At 31.9% G+C, this 17,405-nt stretch overlaps 1 protein-coding gene across 1 annotated transcript in view; it reads right to left on the reverse strand.

Annotated features, from left to right (window-relative positions):
* The window catches only part of LOC145685395 (serine protease 30-like), a 106,007-nt gene extending 88,805 nt beyond the window's left edge, over positions 1–17,202 (reverse strand). Inside the window, exons 1-2 of the mRNA XM_081757790.1 lie at positions 17,181–17,202; positions 15,396–15,546 (exon numbers count right to left, since the gene is read on the reverse strand). Coding sequence (XP_081613916.1) covers positions 15,396–15,546; positions 17,181–17,202 — 173 coding nt within the window. The remainder of the gene's footprint in view (positions 1–15,395; positions 15,547–17,180) is intronic.
* Positions 17,203–17,405: the final 203 nt, after the last annotated feature.

Genomic DNA, 17,405 nt, shown 5'->3' on the forward strand with positions numbered 1-17,405 from the left:
AAAATAATATTTCTTACTAGTCACGTTGAAACACTCACAGACGTGTTAATAGCCAAGTGGCGGGCGATGTGAGTCTAAGAAAAGGTTCATCATCGGATAAAAAAGAAGAATATTGTTCGTTGAATGTATAATGCAAGTAACATATGATTGACAAGTTAACTTTGTAGTTATAGAAATGTATTAAAAAGGATTGAAAAAAATTGAAACTAAAAATTTAAAAAAACAGAAATTCAACCCACAATTTTCGAATTAAAATTTTAAAACAACATTTTCAAACTAAAAATGTCAAGCAACAATGCTTTGAACTTCAGTCAAAAATGTACGCTGTCGCCAGTAAATCAAAAAATCAAACCAAAATTTTCATACTAAGAATTGTAAGCTAAAAAGTTCAAAAAGAATTTTCAAACCAAAATTCCTAACTAAAATTTTCCCTCAAACTTTGAAACAAGTTTTAAACTAAATCTTTTAAATTAAAAATTTTCTAACATATTTTTTTCAAATTAAAACATCGCAGAACAAAATTTTGAAACAAAATTTTCAAACTAAAGAACTCAAGCAACATTACTTTATATTCTAATAAAATGAAATTATTATTATTAGGGTTTTCTACAATCGTTTAATAACTTACATAAAAGACTCGTTTCGTTTATCTGAAAAGTACTTTATTAATATGATTCCTCGGCAAGCACAGTAACTTGGAAAGGGGAGAATTGAATATTTCTATAGTATATATACTAGATATCATTCCCGCATTTTACTGGTGAGTATGTGGAAAATCTAGGAAAAAGCCGTATTCAGGATGGCTGGTCTGTAAGAAAGCTTTTTACATTTGTTCGATCTAGTGACTCTATCGGGAATCGAACCCTGGACATTTTCGCACACGGTTTACTTATTAACTATTATATAGACTTTCTAAAACTGTCACATTGAAATTGACCTACCTGAGAAATTGTTACGTCCTATTATTTACAACTATATATATAAATAAATTTGGTTTGTTTTTCGAGAACATTAAAAGATACACTAACGCATGATGTTGTTCGCAGTATTTCGTAATTGTCAAAGCTGCGTTCTCAATGGTTTTTAGACACATCAGTCATTAATTTCTTCATTTCTGATTGGCTGAGAGTAACAATAATTAATAGTATTCACGTTTCCACACCTACATAAAATCTAAAAAAGGAAAACTGTTTATCTAAAACGGTGTGCAATTTTATCAATGCGGCTTTTTTTTAAAATTCAGCGCCCAAGTTATCGTTGGCACGAATTTGATGTAAGTTTAAAGATACTTTGAATAATAAAATTTTGAGATTTTTAGCCAAACACCTGTTTTTAATTTAATTTATTTCAGAAACCTCGTTATCTAGTTTTATTTTAATGGTACTTAAACGTATTTATTGTTTTTAATTTCTGAAACTACAGATGTGAATCATATTGCTGTGTCTGAAAACTTGTTACGCTCTGTTATTTATAAACTATTTATAAAACTTTTTACTAATGCATGATTATGATCTCTTATATTTATAATATACACATTGGTGCTAAGCCTTTAGCTCTATGGGTGCATGCGAATTGATGAAAGTTTTACACTATGCAGATTTACAAAACATGCAATGAAATCTTGTTTTCGTAACGTCAATGTTTTATATTTAGCGTATAGTTTGTGTACACATCATTATCAAAATTATGTGTGAGAGAAATGTTTACACGTACTATGTATAAGAATTTCTCTGCCACAAAGATTACGTCTCAATGCAGATAAAAAAATATTGCTTTTATACATGTAATCTTTAATGAATAAAGATCTAAGAATTTATTAATCCTATTATTTATAAAATATACATGTAGATAAATATTATGTGGTGTTTCGAAAATGTTAAAAAGATTTTCAATACATATGATGTTGTTTGTAATATAGTCTAATTTTCAAAGCTGTGTTTTCATTTGTTTTCAGTTTCATCACTCATTCCTTTTTCGTTCGACTGATTAATAGTAACAGCACTTAGTAATATACTTGTTTTCAGACCTAAATAATATCTAAGTTGTATTTTCAAATCTCACATCGGCGAAGACTGTTTATGTAACAAGGTGTGGATTTTTATCTATGTGAATGTGTGAAATGAAACGCCCAAGATATCGTTACAAAGAATTAGCTGTAAGTCCACAAGATACTTGGAATGCTACAATTTTGACATTTTTAGTCACAGACAAGTTTATAAAAATTTTCGAAAACATTGTTTTTAAAATGCGTGGAGTGATTCCTAAATCGTATTTATTATTTTGAATTTAAAACTAAACATGAGAAACATATTGCTGTGCCTTAGAATTTTTCACACTCTGTTATTTATTAACTATATTAAGATTTTCACTAACTTCTGATTAACAGTTTTACATTTATAAACTGTCCATGGAGATCTTTGTTCATAATTTTAGTAGAACTATAATTTATACGTCAGTTGATTCGAGTGGGACAATTCTTTGATATTCCGTAACAATCAGAACTCATATGAGGTGCCTTAGAAGAGCAGTATTGCTAAAACTAGGGAAATTTCACGTGTTTTTACGAAAAAAAAAAGCAAATGTCTTCAACACTGCTTTGAAGCCTTAGAAAAATATTGGAAAATGTTTGCTGGACTATTGCTAATATATCTTGCAAGTATCGAAAAATTCTACTAAGAAAAAAATAATACGTGAAAGCGTTATGTTTTAGGATTATTTTCGCACATAAATGATGTTGCAATGGATGCTTATGTGTAACTCGAGATTTTGTAGCACGGTAATAATTTATACCTTGTTGGATTTGTAAAAGACCATGCTTCCATATTCCGTAACATCGAGACTCATATGATGTCTATGAGGAAAGCAATGTTGCCAAAAGTAGCAAAAAGTCACCTAGTGTTACGAAACAAGCATACAAAAACAAATGACTGGTATCACTGAAAGTAGAAAATAAACATCTCTGTATCGTAAAACGACTCTAACTAACTGAAACTCCTCATGTGGTTTGCTGCTTTGATCTGCTTAAAAGCCTGAGTGTGAGAAATGAGTCACAGGTTTATTTTTAACAAATCAATAATGATCTTTTAGGTCTGCTGAATCACAAATTCAAAGGGGGAGGGGACGAGGAGATGCTTTGTTCAAGGGTGATAATGTGCTCCTATCCGTAAAGGCGAACAAAAAATGTCGCTTTCATTCCTTTCTTGTTTGCTTTCGAAGGGAGAAAAATAAATTACTTTACAATTGTTTTTTTTTTCTAAAACCTTACTTCGACACATAAGATTATAGCAGAACTGTAATGGGTTTCTTATATTTTGTGGATGAAAGCCACTTAGAGGATTTCACGAAAAAGTACTCATAATACGAATTTAAGCACAAATGCATTCAACCTTTGTTGTGAAAAATATCACTATAATCATCCTTTTCAGGATAAACTCGTATAGCTGGCAACACTGCGCAGAATACTGAAATAGAAGTATACATAAAACTACACATTGCCACAAACGTATTTGATAGGGAGAAACCAACGAAACGTTCGTTGTCCCATTACAATCTGCGCAATAAATTCTAGAGTCCATGTCGTCACTGTGGGGACATATTAATTCTAAGGGTTAATTAATATGAATCGTCGATTTCAGCAGTGGGAATATTTAAGACATATAATAAAACATTCAGGGTTTGGTTTCCAGTATGACAACAATAAAGCGCTTGATATACCAACACGATTGTTTCAAATTGTAAATCTTAGCTCTCACGAGGAACCAAACCAAGGTCTCTATGCTAATTGAAAACAATCATCGTTGATGTAATGAACAACACCTTTGCTAAATGGTCCCGGGTTTGATTTCTAGTATAACTACAGTGAAACGTTTTTACTATCTATTTCAGCAGTCGAATTATTTAACACAAGAATCTGAAAAATGTTTTTGGTTTGGTTTTAAGTAACAACAATGAAAGGACCGTTTCCGCAATGAAAACGACCGTTTTAGGACGTGAAATTTAAACATGAGTTTCAGTTTACTGTCTGTCACGAGGTCTGTTTATTTAGGAATTTTCTTTCTCCTCTCTTTGTAGAAAAATTAAATCAATTCTGCTAAATTTTTTCTCGTTATATTTTAACCAGCATTATTATTGTTCGTTGTTCTTTTTTCTATCATGGCCGATCAGGTTTTACGGTTGTAAATGAAGGAGCTCGGCACTGCAGGTGATATAATATTAAAGGGCGAATGTTGGAAGTCCAGTTTAATGCACCACATTCGACATAATTATTAACTGAGTGCATAACAGTTTTCAAGCGATGTATTCTCACTTTTTCAAATTGTCAGCAATGCAGCTATGGTAGGTTTGTCAATAATTTGTCCATGTAATACGAATAAACCATTTTGGGTGAGTTTTCGTCATTGCTAGAACTTCACACTGGAAACAATATGGGCTTATTTGAAAGAGTTCTCAAAGCAATGATGCGTTTCTTCTTCCTGAACCACTCACCGACCATTTTTATCGAATAAATATTCCACGCGTTTATGACCGTTTACGACAAGGAGTAATATAAAATGAAGAGTTATTTCGGAGCAAACGTAAGGGATCCAGACTCAAGATGCTTTGCGTACGCCCTTGTAAATACAATTGGGCTAAATAAATACAAAAATTTAGGTGTGCAATGCTATTGGCAGTATTTAGATAAGAGCAATAATGTATCCAAGAAGTCGATACTTTATGTACTACTGCAGGAATCAGTTTAAAACATGGGGCTAATGTGATTGAAATTCAGATCCAGACTTACCTTAAAAGTATAAAATTACAGTGTACACCAGTTTTTCTGGTCAAGATATCATGTACGAGGGGATTAATGATGAAAATCGCACTCACATAAATTTAATTTGTTTGACTGAACATAATTATATTACCCAGTCTTTGACAGTTTGTTTCAACTCTAAATTCTACTGTGATCCATGTCATAAAAATTATAATGAGCGCAACAGACACGTGAAAAATTGTCCTGTAACATGTTCAAAATGCTTATAAAGACCTCTATGCGACAAGATCCAAACTTTGATTTATGCAATGACTGTAATCGTCAATTTGATGGTGAAGGATGTTTCAATATTCATTGAAGTGGTCCATTATCAACAAGGAGAACCTGTCTGTACAATGGTGAAGCAACTTGCAAACTATTTCAAAATATATTCTTTTGTACGATTTGGACAACGCATTCACGACTGTAATGACAAGTTTTTTTTTATGTATATAAGAAGATTGCTCCAGCGTCATATCAATGCTTTATAATTCCTGATCGACAAAGTTTGAAACCCAGTGCACCTTCGATTATGCATGCAAAGAAATAATTATTGAATATTTATGATACATAATCCATGGAGAATAAGAAAATTGCCGAATAACATGTTAGTGCACGTTCCGAATTTATTATTATGTTTATTATTATGTTATTATTATAGTTTGTTATGTATGCCTTGAAAATGACGATATCCAGCAGTCTCACAATATTTGTGGCCACGACAGCATATTATTCTTTTTATAAATGATCCAATTTATGATTTTTCAGTACTTACGGGAACGACGCCCGAATATTATTAGAATTGTATGTCTCGCATACAATGCTAAAGGTCATGATGGGCACTTTATGCTAAAGGCTATGATGAAACAATATCAATCAAAGCCTGAAGTCGTGTTGAACGGAATCAACATACTAAGTTTAACACTAAATAGCCAGACATTCATTCAGTACTTGAATTTCCTACCTGTACCGTTATGTAAATTGTCAAAAACATTTAATTTACCTGAACCGAAGGCTACTTCCCGCATTTGTTCAACACCAAGAAAAATAAAAAGTAAATTGGACCACTTCTGAAACAAAGTTTTGTGGTGCAAATGAAATGTCGAAGACAGAAACAAAAATGAAATTAAATGAAATCTTTGAGTTTTACGTCCCATGAGTATGCCGGTTAGGCTAAAGGAGACGGTGAAGATGAGAAATGAATGAAATGGTGCAATGAAGAAAGTGGGAGGAAACGGGAGAACCATGTGGGAGGGAACGGGAGAACCATGTGTTTCCTTTATGGCGTCATTTCAAACAGAAACAAAAGTGAATTCCTTCGTGGAGACAATAACTATTGCAGGCAATTCATGTTTCGTATTCCGTAAAAATTACGTCAATAAAATACAATTGGAATTATACCGGCAAATGGTTACCAATGTAGAAGTACTCAATTAATTGCTACAACTCAATGGTTGGCCTACATTGAGAAAACGGAAGGAAAAATCATACATGCAGCTCGACAAAGGGAGGTGTTTATTGGAGTATTTCGAGTTGATGGTTACTTCTAAGATTCCAAGACGTCACAAGAGAAAATTTATGAGCATGAAGGCTGTGATTTCCCGACTTGTATCGCTACGCAATCAAACCATATACCACAATCCTGAAGACACCATAGAATCCCGTTATGAACGCATCCGACGAAAAATTGCAGTACTTCGTAAATAGGGGTACATTGATCATGAAATGTTGGAGAGTGAATTTAAACGACTCTTGAAGAGGATCCAGCAGTGACGGCGTAACCCAACAATAGTGGTGTGAGGTGGAACATTTTCCGGAAAATTTTCCGCTATATGTTTTCGGAAAATTTTCCCTTCTAAAATATATCGGTAATCAAGTAACAATTGCTCAGCAATCATAAAATTAGTTGAATTCATGTATAGAAATGTTAAAAATTGAAAGAGCACTTAAAGAATCTGAAAATTTTCGTGGCTCAGGCAATTTTCAGTACTATGTAGGAACAAGTGAAACAATTTTTCATGAATCGAAATATTTTCTGTCTTATATGGAAAAATTCAGGAACTTTTCATGATTCGGAACATTTTCATCATTTTGAAGCAAAAAGCAAAACAACCTTTTGTGAATCGGAAAGATTTATTGCTCTGTAGAAACACGTGAAAGGAATCACGATGTAGAAACAAGTGGATGAACTTTTCGTAAGCCGGACAATTTTGGCTATTATGTATAGTGATGTTAGGTGGAAAATTTTCCATTATATTTAGCTGCACATCAGTGATGAAAATTTTTCGATTTATAAAAACATACTCCACTTATTCCTACATCGTTGTTTAGCCGTGATGTGAGTTGGAAAATTTTCTATATTTTTCCAGAAAATTTTCAGTTCTTAACAAATATCAGTGATCAACAAACGATTCTCCAGTATTCATAAAATTTCTTTAATTCATGAATAGAAATGTTAAAAAGTGAAAGATCGTTTAAAGAATCTGAAAATTTTCATGGCTCAGACAATTTTCAGTACTATGTTGGAACAAGTGAAACAATTCTTCATGAATCGGTTCTGTACAGTTCTGTACAGTGATTAAAATTTTCCGGAAAATTTTGAAACGGAAACTTTTCCGATTCATAGAAACATACTCCTCTTATTCCTACATCGTTGTTTAGCCGTAAAATTTATTGGTAATAAATATTGTCTTAAAAATTTCATGAAGTGAAAATCTAACGATTCTTCATTTCAAGAATGTTTCAAAAACTTCAATGCGTTCTTCCCTCAGAATCTACCTTTGATCTTACAATATTAAATTTCGTCAGTTTAATACGCATAAGACGGTTTTCTCATAGCTTTACTACTGTTATAGATTTACATACTGCAACATTTATAAATATGCAGATATAATATAAAGTGCCTACTGTAAATTTTTGACTACCCAAAATTCGAGTTTAAGTAACTCGTGAAAGCAAATACTGACCTTTTTCAGGAAATAAACATTTATTTATTCATATATTCATTCCGAAGAGAAAGTGAAATATAAATAATAAGGAAGCTGATTTTTGTAGTTTTTCTTCCAATAAGATAATAAAAGAAACATTAAAAAGCTGCATTATTAGCGCTGTGTTCTAAAAGCAAGAAGTAATTTCATTTTAATTTACAAAATAAAAAACATATTTTTTATATATGTTTTTTACTTGTTCTACCAACTCATCATTGTTTCTAATACATTTTTATACATAATAATGATAGTTTTACAATACAAATATCTGCTCTAAGATGTTGATTATACAAAATTCCAATATTGAAATTATGATTTACGAGTGTTAAACACAATAAAATCATTTTTTCTTATTTTCTGTTACAAAAGAAATCTTCATAAGGAACTTTTATGTAGTTTATTTCATTATATAGGCAGCCCTACATGTGAAGAAATAGTAGAATATCCTGTTTCTGAAATTGATAAATTCACAAATGTTTCTTTTCAATTTCTTGTTAAATTTTAAATATTGGAATGGGATATTTGTTCTCCTCGAACTCGACGTATGTTCCCTGCACTTCACACACACACACACACACACACACAGAGAGAGAGAGAGAGAAAGAGAGAGAAACACTGTATATTTTTACTTCCCAATTTGAAATATTACAAATTTTTCTGGTTTTCGAAAACTAATTGGAAAAATGATAATTTGATGCTGTCTAACTTCCTTCTACAGGAATTGAATTTTATAGCAGAATGTGAAGTTAAATATAGTGAAAAATTTTTCACCAAACATCACTATACATAATATCCAAAATTCTCCGGATTATGAAAAGTTTTATCATTTGTTTCTAAATCGTGATGAAAATTTTCCGACTCATGAAGATTCTTTCACTTCAATACAATACAGAGCAATAAAAGTTTCCGATTCACAGAAAGTTGTTTTACTTTTTGCTTCAAAATGATGAACATTTTCCGACTTATAAAATGTTCTTCCATTTTTCCATACAAGACAGAAAATACTTCGATTCATGAAAAATTGTTTCACTTGTTCCTACATAGTACTGAAAATTATCAATACATTTCTTAAATCAAAATTGGAAGATTCTGCATAGACAACTAACTGCAGGAGCCACGGGTAGCGCGGTCGCTAACGCTCACGCCTTCGGTTCTGTTCCGAGTTGAATTCCCAGTGGGGCACTCTGTCCAAAAAAATTATAATGATTTTTCAGGCCAGAATGATGTTTTCCTAGGTCTTCCTCGTTCACACCAGGCAAATGCCGGAGTGGTACTTATAGGCCCCAGGCCAATTCCTTCCCCGGATAGTGTTCTCGCCCAGAGACATTATCCCTCAAACGTGTGAGAGCTAAATGGCCTTAGATGCCGACATTACTGAAGAAAATAAACCATCCTTAAATGCATTGCTTTGGATCCTGAAAAAATTGTAAACAACCTTGTTCCAAGAAGTTTGTTCAACTTCAATTTAAATTCTTAATAGTGGTAAATGGCACAACGTTCAAATTTTAGTCAGAGGAGTATTATTGATCAACCAGAAGAATTGTATGAAAAACTAACTTTACCTGATATTGAAGTACATCAATTTGATCTAATAAACGATACACTGTTGTTTGCATTTTGTAAATGCAATAAAAACATTTCGGTTTAAACTTGTACTGTGACCTATTAGATTCAAAACTTAGTCATTATTAACATTTCAAAGAGATTGGACCCTTCATAGAGCTCCAATCTAGCTCTTTCTTCATTTACAACATGCCAAGCACATCTGGAGTTATACAAGTATCTGGAGATGCTGCAGAAACGTGTGTTGTACTTTGAAACGAATTTTGTAATATTTACGGAAAAACCGTGAGTCAACGATGGAGACTTCAACTTATTTAGGCTGTATGTCAGATGAGATTTTAGCCTACGGAGAACGGGCCAACATCAATACGTATCTTAGTGGAGGGAACAAAAATTACGCCTTAAAGTATCTAATCCGACACAAACGTCACGAATTACATATGCAAGGTAAGATGATTCACTCTAAACCATAAAGCTGGACAACATTTAAATATCACCACATTAAAATAAATGGTTTCCAGTCAATACTATGATCAAGTGACCTCACAATTCCACACAAAATTTATGTCGTACAAAAGCCGTATGATCGTTACCTGAAGAGAAAAGATCTAAAACATAAAGTATACAAAGCAACGTTTCCGGGATCAATTCGTAATACGGTTCCGTATGGGCATGCTCGAAAAGAAAAACTATAGCACAAAGATGATGATAGACAGTAAATACCCGATGAAACCATTTCCTGTTACATAAATATTTGTTTTCTATTTTTCATTTCAACCTTAGCTAAAATATTAGCTGCAATAGTGGAAGAAATGTAGACCACCATGTGATACGTTTAAAGTATTGACAAGGATGCCACTAGAACTGTACAGAGGACGATGACACGTCTGTCTTCTACCTTTTCATATTAACACAAAACAGTAATACAGCAATCGTAGAAATGTAAGCAGGATTTTAGTATTTTCGAAATCCATATGTTGCAAGAACTCTTCAGAAGAGTATGACGCATCTGTCTTCTACGAGTAAGTTTTATTTCTTTCCTTTCTGTGGTAAGATCAATAACTGTTTTGCTTCTTTCATAACTAGTGATAAGATTAATAATTAGTTTTTTTCAGGAAGATAATTCAAGTCCAACATGTAAATTAACATTTCCTTCTTTCTTTTAGGAACACATCTATCATAGGATACATAAACCTTACATGCTCTTCAAGAAACGATGATATCAGTTTTCCAGGTTTTCACCTGAGAATAAAGCAGTAGCTGCAGCAATCGCAGAAATGCTGGCAACCACCTGGTAAATTCAAACTTGGATGTCTTAAGAACTACAGAGGATTATAACACTTCTGTCTTCTACGACTAAGTTTTATTTCTTTCTTTTGTGTGATAAGATCAAAAACTGTCATCTCTTTTCAGGATGTGTGATAACATTCATAATTACTTGTTCCGTTTTTAGAAAAACAAATCCGTGATCATAACGTGTAACATTTGGATCTTTCTTCTTTACAGGACATGCCTAAAAGATGATACGTCTGGCATACTTCACTTCAGGATTCATTATTACTATCGTTTTACAGAACTATCTAACAGAGGATACGTCCAGCTTACTTGCAGTTCAAGATTCCTTCTTATCATCGTTACAAAACTATATATGTACATCGTATGAGAAAAAAGCGAATATTTTTCGTAAAATATAACTAGCTGAACAATTAATATCTTTTATTATTTCTTGAAATCCTTTTTCTCCAACAGGAATTACTATTTTTATTTCAATTAGAAAAATTTTGATTTCAAACTTTTTAAATTGAAAATATTTGCGGAAAATGTTAAATTTGAAATTTGGTTAAAAAAGTATAGAATTCAGAAAATTTGGTTTGACGATTTTCAATTTGAAAAATTTGATTTCAGTCTTTGAATGATTTTAAGTTTGAAATGTTGGTTTGAAATTTTTAGTTTAAAGTATTGTGTTAAAAAATATCGAATAAATTAAAATTTAACTTTTAAAATTTCGGTTTTGAAAATTTTTGACTTGTCGAAGGAACTTGTTTGAGAATTTTGATCTCACAATTTTCAATTAGAAAATATTTATTTCGAAAGTTCTAAATCTGGAACTTGGTTTCAATATACAGATATCAAAAATTTTGATTTGACAATTTTTGATTTGAAAATTTAGATTTGAAACTTCCCAATCTTAAAATATTAATTTCGAAAATTTTAAGTTTAAAATATTGAGGTCCAATGTATAAATGACTTTTTAATTCCAAATCGTGGTTTGAGAATTTTTTAGGTTTTGAGGAAAACTTAGTTTGTGATAACTTAGTTTATAAATTTGTTTGTTGAATGTTTGAAAAAAAATTCGATTTTTTTGATTCGAAAATTTTCAGCTCGAGAAACTAAGTTTGATAATTTTTAGATTTTAAATTTCGTGAGTTGAATATATTTAGTTTGCAAATTTTTCATTGCATAAAAAAACCTTTAGTTGAAAAGTTTTAATTTTCTGAGCTATGTTTGAAATTGTTTGGTTTAGAAAGTTTTTACAGGCATTTTAGCCATTACGAAAAGAATCGAAACATAACCGTGCCATGTAAAAGTTAGAGACTTCGTTTTATATTTATCAAAGTTTAGACTAAATCATCTGATTTAGTTTTAAAATTTATAATTTAAAGTTTTATTTGAAAAAAAAATTACTTTGAAAATTTTAGTTTGAAATTTATAGCTTCAAACTTTGGTTTGAATTTTTTTAGTTTCAAAATTTTGGTTCTAAATTTGTAGTTGAAAATTTTTAGTCTTCAAATTTTTTTTGGAAACATTTAGTTTTTAAAATTCTTACACGCAGCGGAACCATTACGAAAAGAATCGGAGCAGTTTAGAAGTTTAGGTGGAAACAATCTGGTAACAGTATACGTCCGTCAACGAAATGTTTAATGAATTGAACTTAGCAACAAAACGGTGAGCGTTTAAAGAATCGCTCAAACCAATAACGCAGTTTCGTATCTATTGTCGTGCCGTGTGATTAATCACTGAATATACATGCAAAAGGGAATGAATGTGAAATTTGAATTTTAAATATTTCTACCCATGAAAGGGAACGAGAAGGATAAACACATTTAAAGTGGTATATGCTGGGATGCTCTACTAGTATAACAGCTGAGAGAAATGGCTTGGTGGCATTCAAAAGTGTAAAGAATTTTGTCGGTAACTACTAAAGTCCAGATTATAAATACATTGCTGAAACTATGTTATTGAAATTTCAGGAACTTGGGAGCGACATGAGTATTAAGATACATGTCTTGCATTTACATCTGGATTACATTCCAAAAAATCTTAGTCAATAAGTGGGAAGCAAGATGAGAGGTTTTACTAGGATATGAGAAATATGGAGCATAGATACCGTGGTAGATGGAGTATTAAGATGACGGCGGACTATTGCTGGAGCATAGAAGTACAAACCGCGGATGAAAAACATAAGAAACGGACGAAAGCTTACAGAAAAAAGCATTTGAGAAACAACGAAAAAAACGTGTTTGTTTTACATATTCATCAGATGCAGGGATACGTATATATATATGAATGAATGAATGTAAGATGAAATGAATATAATGTATGAATATAAGAATGAAAATATTTTTGTAGGTGAATGTATTTATATCCATTTAGGTTTACATTTCAGTACATACATTTGTATAGTTCCTTCTTATTTCTGTTCCATATATAATATATACATACAAATTTTGTGGTATTCTGTTGCATATTCAAAGTTAATTTGCTGAAAAACCTATAGTGATGAGAAAGAATGAACTACATTTTGGGAAACAGTGAGTCAAAAACTACTGAATTCACCTATCAAAACGAAAACAACTTTAGTTTATTTTCACTTGTAGCCCTGTGGTATTTGATATATGCACGTAACGTAAATGGTATTTTTATTTAAATTGAAGTAGAATGCAACCAGTGTTACATTGACCCTTTAACATGGAGCCCGAGTTTCAACGAAATAGAGTATCTTGTAGTTAGTAAGCGCAAATATTAAAGTCTGCGAGTCTCATTGATAATATCGATCCTGGGGCTATAGGGATTAAATGTTTAACGTGAGGGAAATCGAGTTAGCACAGGTCTAATTAAGGACTGCGAACCAAAGTTTGAGGGAGTGTGAGTCTGGACAAGTGTGAGCCGAATTAAGAGTAGTGTGTGTGAGCTTTAGAGAGGATAATATGTTTTAGGTTACAATCAGCAAAGTAACATTTAGATTAATGTGCCACAGAATGTTTAGCTATAACCAGTAACGTTTCCATTTCGAACTATTTTCCTAAAGTTCATTTATTAATTTTCTTGAGAATAGAACACTACCTCTAACTTACTAAATCATGTAGATTGCTCTATTTATGCTAGCTTTTGTACTTGAGTAATGCTATAAAATTCTACACTATGTACAGTGCAAGTATTGTCTCACTTTTCATGTATCGTTGCTTGGAGCTCATAGGTATACTGTTCCCACCTCGAAAGAAAAATAAAAGGTAATCACGGTAACTCCAATTTACTGCACGTTATTAATTGTTTGATAGATAATAACAACAATAATAATAATAATAATTATAATGATAATGATAATAATAATAATAATAATAATAAAGCAAAAGGAATGATAGAATTACAATAGCATTTACTTGAACAATAAATGTTGAATCCGAATACTGACTATGGCGGGATTCTAACCCGGGTTTGTTTGGGTTACTACAACGCTATTAACCCTTTTAGTAAAGCTAAACTACTAGTAGGGACACTTAAATTATTCTTAAATCTTTGTGTTCACTAGATTGTTCTAAAAACCTAGAAACCCAACTAATATTCCTGTACGTTTTGATACAATTCAAGGAATTACAATAAATCTTGTCTGCCATAATTACTGAGTTTTGTTGCGGTACTAATTTTGTAACGTTAGCCTCAACTTGAGAAATGTGACGTACAGGAAGTCTATTTTACCCCTTTCTGAATTGAAGAACGAATGGAAAGTAACTCAACTTATGATTCTTACTCCGGACCTTCGTAACTTTATTCTTACATGAACATTTTTCAAGTAAATGTTTTGTGCAATACGAAATTATTGATCTCCTTAGGTGACTGTATATCATGTTGGCTGAACCTATGCCTGGAATCAAATTCCAGCAGATCCAAGCTTCTCAACATCCTGCAGTTTCCATTTCAATCCATATTAATTGTGAAAGGCAAGATTTTCTATTGTGAACAAGGAAGGAGATGTGAAACTGTTGGAAATTGTAGTAGGGTCATGGTGAATACATGTACACAAACTCTGTGTCTTTAATTGTTCAATATTTGATATCGTCAACCAATTTCAAGCATTTTCCAACTTAATTATGATATTTGTCATCTGCATTATATACTGAAATTATATGCTGTATGTTTTTGATATATTCTATTCGGAGGAAAACACGGTTGAAAATATAATTACAATCAAAGTTTGTAATTTCTTCAGAGGATCAATTGCATATCAAAAGCCTATTTTACTGCTCCCCAAGTTTACTAACTTCTTGAAAGTAGCATGTTAGTTAGGTTGCAACTGTGTAGGGTTTTGTCATACCAGCAATACTACTAAACACAAGCTAATGATGTTATAGCAGTCAGGAGAAAGAAAGTGTAAACGATTTTTGTTTTCGTTAAGATGTTTTCAATTTCAAAGTTTGCACATTCTCCAGATGTTACTCCTTATTTAAACAGTAGAATATGTAAGAGGATGATCCATTTTATTGTAAAAGTAGGGATACTTACCTACATCGCTGAAGTTCAGGTGGTAATGTACTATATACCCACAAATTAAGAATGTAAATAATGTAATGTATGTAAGCATTTGCGATAGATTAAAGGTAGAACTAATTCAAGAGTTTTCGCTATTACATAATTTTACAATGCTCAATTTGAACTAAAGAGATGATGTGTAAGACTTACTTGTGAATGATGTGTGTGTAAATTTGAGCCCTTTTCTGGTAGACTTAACAAATATGGCCTTAGTAATTATAGACTTATAGTAGTGAATGACTTACCCTTTTTGAAAGCAGTGGGCAGCTGTTAGTATCCATTTAGGATGGATAATGCTACCACCACATACGGCGCTTTCGTTAAAGCGCATAACTACAAGAAAAGGATATTTCTTATGATCCTCCACTACCGAACCTCCAACGATTCTACTACCACCTGAAAAAAATGTACAAGTATTTTGTATTAATGTATTAAACAAGCACTATTGACCTCTGTCACATTAACGAAACCAGGAAATGAAATAATATGCTTGCGCACTTAGCAGTTCTAATTGAATTAAGCTAACTAGGAATGCATTTTGCAGTTTCAAATATTTCAAGGTTTCTTAAATATGTATGACTTTAAGATGGTAAAATATTGAACAATCGCATTTCAATAATACTCATTACAATTTTAGTTTCTTCAGTTATATTTGAATGAATAATTTTGTAATTATGAGCCCATGACACGATTAGTTGAAAATGTGTTTAATTAAAGTGACTACAAGTGACAAGTTTCTTAGTTTAACCCAACAAATATCTTACATTCTTTCGTGTTCTAAATGATGACAGTCTAACGTTGCAAAACATCAAGATCCTTTCTTACTGCCATACTGCCTAGCAAAAGCGTCTTTAGTTTACATGAAAACGAATTTCATTTCTGGTTGGAGGACATCGATATTTGACAGTATTATGCTTTCTTATATAACACAATAAAATGAATTTTTACATGTTATGTAGTCTCAGTGTTAAAACAAGACACTAGACATTAACAAACAAAGTAGCAACAACAAACCTTACAAGCGAAATTCGGGAGAAATCATTTGCCCGCACACAAACTAAGCAAACTATTTGAGGGAAAAATTCATGCTGATTACAAGCTAATAAATCGCTGTACGGTTGACAACGATTCGACAGGTTCAACTTGGAAGTTTATAAGAAAAAATGAGAATATACACATTTAAACGCGTTAAGTAGCTCATTATTAGCAACTAATATGGACATACGAATGAAAATCTATCGCCGGTAACAGGAAACAATAACTGTTGTGAAATAACAACGGGTTTGTTAGTTAAAATTAGTCATTATACTGTTCACAATAATGAGAGATTAAAGATGAAAGTTCATCACTTTTTTTCTCCTGTTCTATGAAGACATGACGCAGTCAAAAGACTTCCTTTCACCATCAATATTTTATATGTGCAATTGAGTTCCCTTCTCCAAGGGAACAGTTCGCACAACTAAAGCGAAGAGGAAATTACACAGGTGATTCAAAATATATGTAATTTGTTCAATAACCTGCCTTGTGGAACAAAAACTGAAACGATGTAATGTGTCGCGGTGATCGGAACTAATTAGCAAGAACACGAACTTTGTTTGATTGTTTCGTTGGTACACTATAACGTCCAGATGAAAAAGGTTCATACCATGTACGTAAACGAGCAAAAGTGCATTCACATTTTCAATCTTCATATCCTGCTACGTTAGACAACCAACAACTCACCTAAGGTAGGTTGATTGAGAAGTAGAAAAGGTGTTCTACAAGTGCTCTTGTTTGTTTAAAAAATGTCAGTGTAGCATACAGCAAAAAATAGAAAAATATCCATGCCTCTAAGACGAATAAAACATCAGGTAGAAGATACCATTTAGTATCTACAAAGCGAATGACATCATGAAAAAGTTACAAAAAATCTTATTTAACCTTATACATACCAAGGAAAAATCAATGTTGGTCAACCATTCATTTTATTTCACAAGTTACAGTATTTTATAAAATCTCTGGATGTTCTACATTATTCGTTTCAACGTTACCTTCTCTTTTGTTAGCTATCATTCTTAATCTGTCTACTAAAACTTTATCAAAAAATAGCAGGTCCAGGGGATTTGATTCCCATCTTTGTTTTGGGGGAATATTTTTCTAAGAAAAATCAATTTTTTTTACTTTTTTAAATGTGTTATTATTATTATTATTATTATTATTATTATTATTATTATTATTATTATTATTATTAAAGGCAGCAAGAATATTTTCTTGTA

The sequence above is a fragment of the Thermobia domestica genome, chromosome 5 (genome assembly GCF_964235325.1).
Source record: "Thermobia domestica chromosome 5, izTheDome1.hap1.1, whole genome shotgun sequence".
NCBI classification, from domain to species: domain Eukaryota; kingdom Metazoa; phylum Arthropoda; class Insecta; order Zygentoma; family Lepismatidae; genus Thermobia; species Thermobia domestica.